Genomic DNA, 4917 nt, shown 5'->3' with positions numbered 1-4917 from the left:
CCTTTGTAGCCTTTGCCCTTGGTGACCCCGATGACGTCGATCATCTCATCCTGCCCAAACACTTGGTTCACAGGTACCTGCTGCTCGAGCCTCTCGCGGGCCCAGTCCAGCTTCTCGGCCACGGTGCCTCCGTTCACCTGGATCTCCATCAGGTGGGCCTTCTTCTGGCGCAGAGGAAGCAGGCGCATCTAGGAGGAGGTAGACACAACTCAGCTCCAGCTGCCAGTGCTCCTCCCACAGTAGAGGAACTGCAGCTCCATGCGGCCTGATTGATGTCAAGCACACAGCAAAAAGCCAGTTAACTCTGAACAAATCACTGAACCTCACGAAGAGGAAAGAACTTTCATTTTTGCCAACAGCAAAAACTTAACTTTGGATTCTGGTGCCTGAGTTACTGTCAGGATGAGCGGACAGGGCCCACACCACAGGCAAACCACCAGATCCCAGCACCTACCAGCCCAGTGTTCCTGTAGCTGTCCTTTGGGTCAGTTCCCCTGGAGTACTGCAGTAGTTTTACCTCAGCTACCTACACTTCCCCTAGTGACAAGCCTGCTTTTGAGACAGCACAAGCTCTAAATAAGAAAATGCATCACCGGACATGGTGGCTCACGCCTGTAATCCCAGCACTTTGGGAGGCCGAGGTAGGTGGATCATCTGAGGTGAGGAGTTCAAGACCAGCCTGACCAACATGGAGAAATCCCATCTCTACTAAAAATACAAAATTAGTGGGGTGTGGTGGCGCATGCCTGTAATCCCAGCTACTCGGGAGGCTGAGGCAAGAGAATCACTTGAACCTAGGAAGCAGAGGTTGTGGTGAGCCGAGATAGGGCTATTGCACGCTAGCCTGGGCAACAAGAGCAAAACTCTGTCTCAAAAAAAAAAAAAAAAAATGCATTTAAGCATAAAGCGTTCACTCAAGAACAGCCCAGCAATGTCCTGACAAAATTTCAATGGTGGACATGCACTCTAATCTGTGGTGGCCCTCACCACATGGGGTTGTGCTCAGCACTTGAAAGGATAACCTGTAACAGGACAGCAAGAGACACCCACTCTAACCAAGTCAGTAAAGGGCCTGCTCAGCTCACAAACTAGGTTTCCAGGAAAGCAGCCAGTACCTCACAACCGACTTTCAGGCAGGCATTTCAGTGTCACTGGTGAGTCACCAGTTGGGTCAGCCAGTTGAATTTTAAAGGGGCATGGTTCCCTTGCTAAGGGCCAGTAAGGACACAGTGCCCTCTGCTGGCAAGGGAGAAGCCTACTCACACACGGGGGCACAGGACCCCTATGATCACATAGGTCACTTTTACTAAGTGGCAGGCCAAGCCACCCTGGGGAACTGCACTCACCTGGGTGTGGGCAATGACACGGATGACTTGGCAGTACTTCTTCATGCTGCTGAAGTCCTTCTCCAGCTGCTTCTTGCCATCCTCATCCTGCCATTTCTTGCAGTACTTGGTAAAGGCCTTCTTCTTAGATTTATGCCTTCAGGAGCAGAGCAGAGTTGGGGAGGGGCCGGGTGCAGGCCTTCATCACCCCTCGAGGGGTGAGCGGAAGACACACTGGCACCGCGTGGGGATGGGGCTCATTGCCGGCTTCTAAGGAGCCTTTTCCACCGGCAAGCGGAGCCTGGATGGAGCTCATCGGGCAGAGCCGAGCGGAGCTGAGCAGAGGTCCACAAGGTTAATTTAAGTTACAAACATTCAAACAAAATTCTTGCTCCTGGGTGCTAGAAAGCAAGCTTTCTGCCTTGGGGGAGCACCCATTCAGTGATGGAGGAAATGGGACATTCCAGCCAGGGCCAGAGGCCCTTGCCACCCCTATAGGGGTTCAATTATCCTGCTACCTCTCATGGTTTCTAGTTGGGACTCCTCAACCAACTGGGTCCTCAGCCACCACCCACTAGCCTGGACTCAGAATGAGGGTGTCAGCTCCCAGCTGAAGCCCGATGGCTGGCCAAAGTCTGATCGCAGGTATTTTTCTGTTCAAGAGACAAACTAAACCCGAGACAGCAGCTCCCTGCCTGCTACAGAGCTGAGAAACCATGCACACTCTGCTCCCTGCTCTCCAGCTCCCAAGCTAGGGACTGCAGGGCCTCCTCCCTCACCAGTTCTTATAGAAACGCCTCTTGCATTCATCACTGATGTGCTCAGCGAAGACAGTCTTGAAGGTCCGGAGGCCTCGAGGGGTTTCCACGTAGCCCACAATGCCCACAACCACCATGGGTGGCGTCTCCACAATGGTTACAGCCTCCACCACCTCCTTCTTGTTCACCTCTGCAAAGAAAGCAGTAGTCAGACTTGGCAGCAGCCCAAGCAAGGGGTGTAATGTTTTCTAGGAAAATGCAAAATGCCCATTTAGGCCGGAAGGGCAACTGGGCCCCACACCTGCAGTCTGGACACTCAGGGCTGTCCTTACTACCTACCTTCTCATTCAAAGTGCATTTATGTTCTTTAACTTAAAAAATATCAGGACCCTAGATAACCAAATACCTGTCCAGCTTCAATTCTCTTCTACAGAAACCTCTGGAGGCAGACAAGATTTGCTATTTATCTGGAAAATTCAAGTGTCCTAAATATAACTGGGACACAGAAATAGCTCTGAGCTCAGTTTAGAGTCAGTATCCATTGTCTAACGTTAATGTTTCCATGGCTCAGCAACCAGTGCTGTTAGACATCTCTAAGTAGAAAACACACAGGTAAGTGGCCATTATTCAAGCTTTTAGGCGAAATGCACGTGAACAAGTAAAACATGAATGAGGCACTTCTTATTCCAGCCTCAGCAGCTCCAACCCCCCATACTAGTGTTACTTCTCTTTGCTAAGGCTCCTGGCAAATTTACTATGCCCTGAAAGCAATACCCCACCCCGCACCTAAAGCAAACGGTGCCGGCCATCTGTAGCCTTGGAATATTAGTCTTGAAGTTGTCCGCTGTCACAGCAGTTCTGACAACCTGTAACTCCAGCTTAAAAAAAAAAAGTACGCCCTCTGCTAACAGCTTGACTCCATCTCTCCAGTTTCCCTCCCCCTCCACTCCTATCCCCCAACTTTTAGGAGGCCTGTACATACTAGATCCTGGCCTGTCGACTTCCCGCACGATGTGGGTCATGCCAGCCTTGTATCCCAGGAAGGCTGTGAGGTGGACCGGCTTAGACGGATCATCTTTAGGGAAGCTCTTAACCTTCCCGCGATGCCTGCTGCTGCGCTTCCGAGGCAGGAAGCCGAGGGACCCATGTCTGGGAGCCGAGAACTTTCTGTGAGACTGGGGGGAAAAAAAAATCACCGTCAGCACCAGACACCCAGCAAACCGAGTAAAAAGATAATTATCTCTTCCAGGCTCGCACATGTCAAGAATGTTTTTGTATTCAACAAAATTTAAGCTGAATCTAATTTCAAATCCCCTCAACCTGTAAGAAAACGAGCCATCCGTTTTTTCCTCTAACACCGCACAAAAATACACTAAGTAGTGACACTAAAAACTGCTTAACAGGCAGCTTTATGTGCCAATTAGCAAGGTTTTGACCACTAAAGAAAGGCACTCCAGGGACAAATGCTGGGTAGCAGGTAGCCAATACTACGCTATGGGCTGCCTCTAGCGCCCGGACACTCACTACATCGATACACGTAGGCCAGAGAACTCGGCAGAGCCAAATCAGAACATGACAATCAGCACACAGTTTCTGTCCGCCCGTCAATAAGTTCATCATCTGTGGCTTCTGGGAGCTCCAGAGGCCTTCGGAGTGCACAAGCGGTCCCAGGTATTTCAGGACGACTCCACAACATTCTCCTCCCGCAAGCTTCTTTACCTCCCAATGAGAACGGTGCCGAGAACCCCCACCAAAGGTCCTCCTATCCAGACAAGCTGCTTATGGGCCCTAATCCCAACTAATGATGGAGTTGGTGAGATCAAAACTCAGCAATGACTCATGGCTTTAAAAATGCCGGGCCTCCAAGCCTGCTCCCACCCTTACGGCCTGTCTCTGGCCGACCTGCAGGCCCAAAGCCAGTCCTCCAAGCGCTCTTCTCCACAAGCCTCTCGACTTTCCACAAAATAGGCCTGACTGAGGCCCCCGCTGGGTCGCCTCTGCCCCTAGAGCAAGCCCCCGGGGCCGGCCAAGCTGGGATGGCTGCGATGCGTCGCGGATTCAGCCGTGCCGACGCCGGTGACAATGAATCGGACGCCATTACAATACATACCATCACGCCATCAAATCCCGCCGGTAGAGGTCGACTTGGTGTCAGTGTCCGCTATATAAAGTCAAGTCTGGCTCCGCCCCTTCCGGCGTGCGAGCGCGCCCCCGCGGCAGACGTCGGGTCGGGGGGCACGTACCGAGCGCCATTTCTACGCATGCTCTTCCGCGCCTAACTTTCTTTCCAAGGTGGACGTCAGCTTCTGAGACCGAAATTAGACACTCTACGGCGAAGGGTCGGGTTCAAACTTAATGAAAAGCCGCGGAGACGCGGGCTGAGGGTTTGGTGTGCCGCAAGTCTACGGCGTCCGGCAGCAGCCAAACTTGATAATAATGAAGAAAAATGGCTGCGTCGCTTTTCTTTCTGTGATATGCAGCTATCTCTGGAATTGGCGAGGAAAGACTGAAACCTTTGTTTCCTGGCTCCCACGCTGGTTTTGCCGCGACACCAACTTGCCTTTAATACTTTTAATCTCGGGCATCCTTCCCTCAAGCCCTGTCTCTACCATTTCTCCCATGCTAATGCAGTGGCCTGCACTTTATTCTGAGAGTCTCAGGAGCGTCCCAAGCCTGCGGAACGGCCTCACGACCTCGGGTCATGCCGAGTCCAGCTGCCCAGCCTCCCTGAGCCCCACGCCTTCCAGACCTCTGCATCAACGAGGGCTTTCGCTGATCTCCGCTTAGGCTCCAGGGTAACTCCGGTCCTGACCGATTCCCTGCCTACAGGCTCC

At 52.3% G+C, this 4917-nt stretch overlaps 1 protein-coding gene across 1 annotated transcript in view; it reads right to left on the bottom strand.

Moving 5' to 3' along the window:
- The window catches only part of RPL3 (ribosomal protein L3), a 9784-nt gene extending 5555 nt beyond the window's left edge, over nucleotides 1–4229 (bottom strand). Inside the window, exons 1-5 of the mRNA XM_011978833.1 lie at nucleotides 4194–4229; nucleotides 3066–3258; nucleotides 2105–2273; nucleotides 1347–1482; nucleotides 78–188 (exon numbers count right to left, since the gene is read on the bottom strand). Of these exons, the coding sequence (XP_011834223.1) occupies nucleotides 78–188; nucleotides 1347–1482; nucleotides 2105–2273; nucleotides 3066–3258; nucleotides 4194–4196 (612 nt within the window). The 5' untranslated portion in view covers nucleotides 4197–4229. The remainder of the gene's footprint in view (nucleotides 1–77; nucleotides 189–1346; nucleotides 1483–2104; nucleotides 2274–3065; nucleotides 3259–4193) is intronic.
- Nucleotides 4230–4917: the final 688 nt, after the last annotated feature.

The sequence above is a fragment of the Mandrillus leucophaeus genome, unplaced genomic scaffold (genome assembly GCF_000951045.1).
Source record: "Mandrillus leucophaeus isolate KB7577 unplaced genomic scaffold, Mleu.le_1.0 Scaffold2, whole genome shotgun sequence".
Lineage (NCBI taxonomy): Eukaryota > Metazoa > Chordata > Mammalia > Primates > Cercopithecidae > Mandrillus > Mandrillus leucophaeus.
The sequence above is the reverse complement of the archived record's forward strand: the minus strand, read 5'-3'. Positions and strand labels throughout refer to the sequence as shown.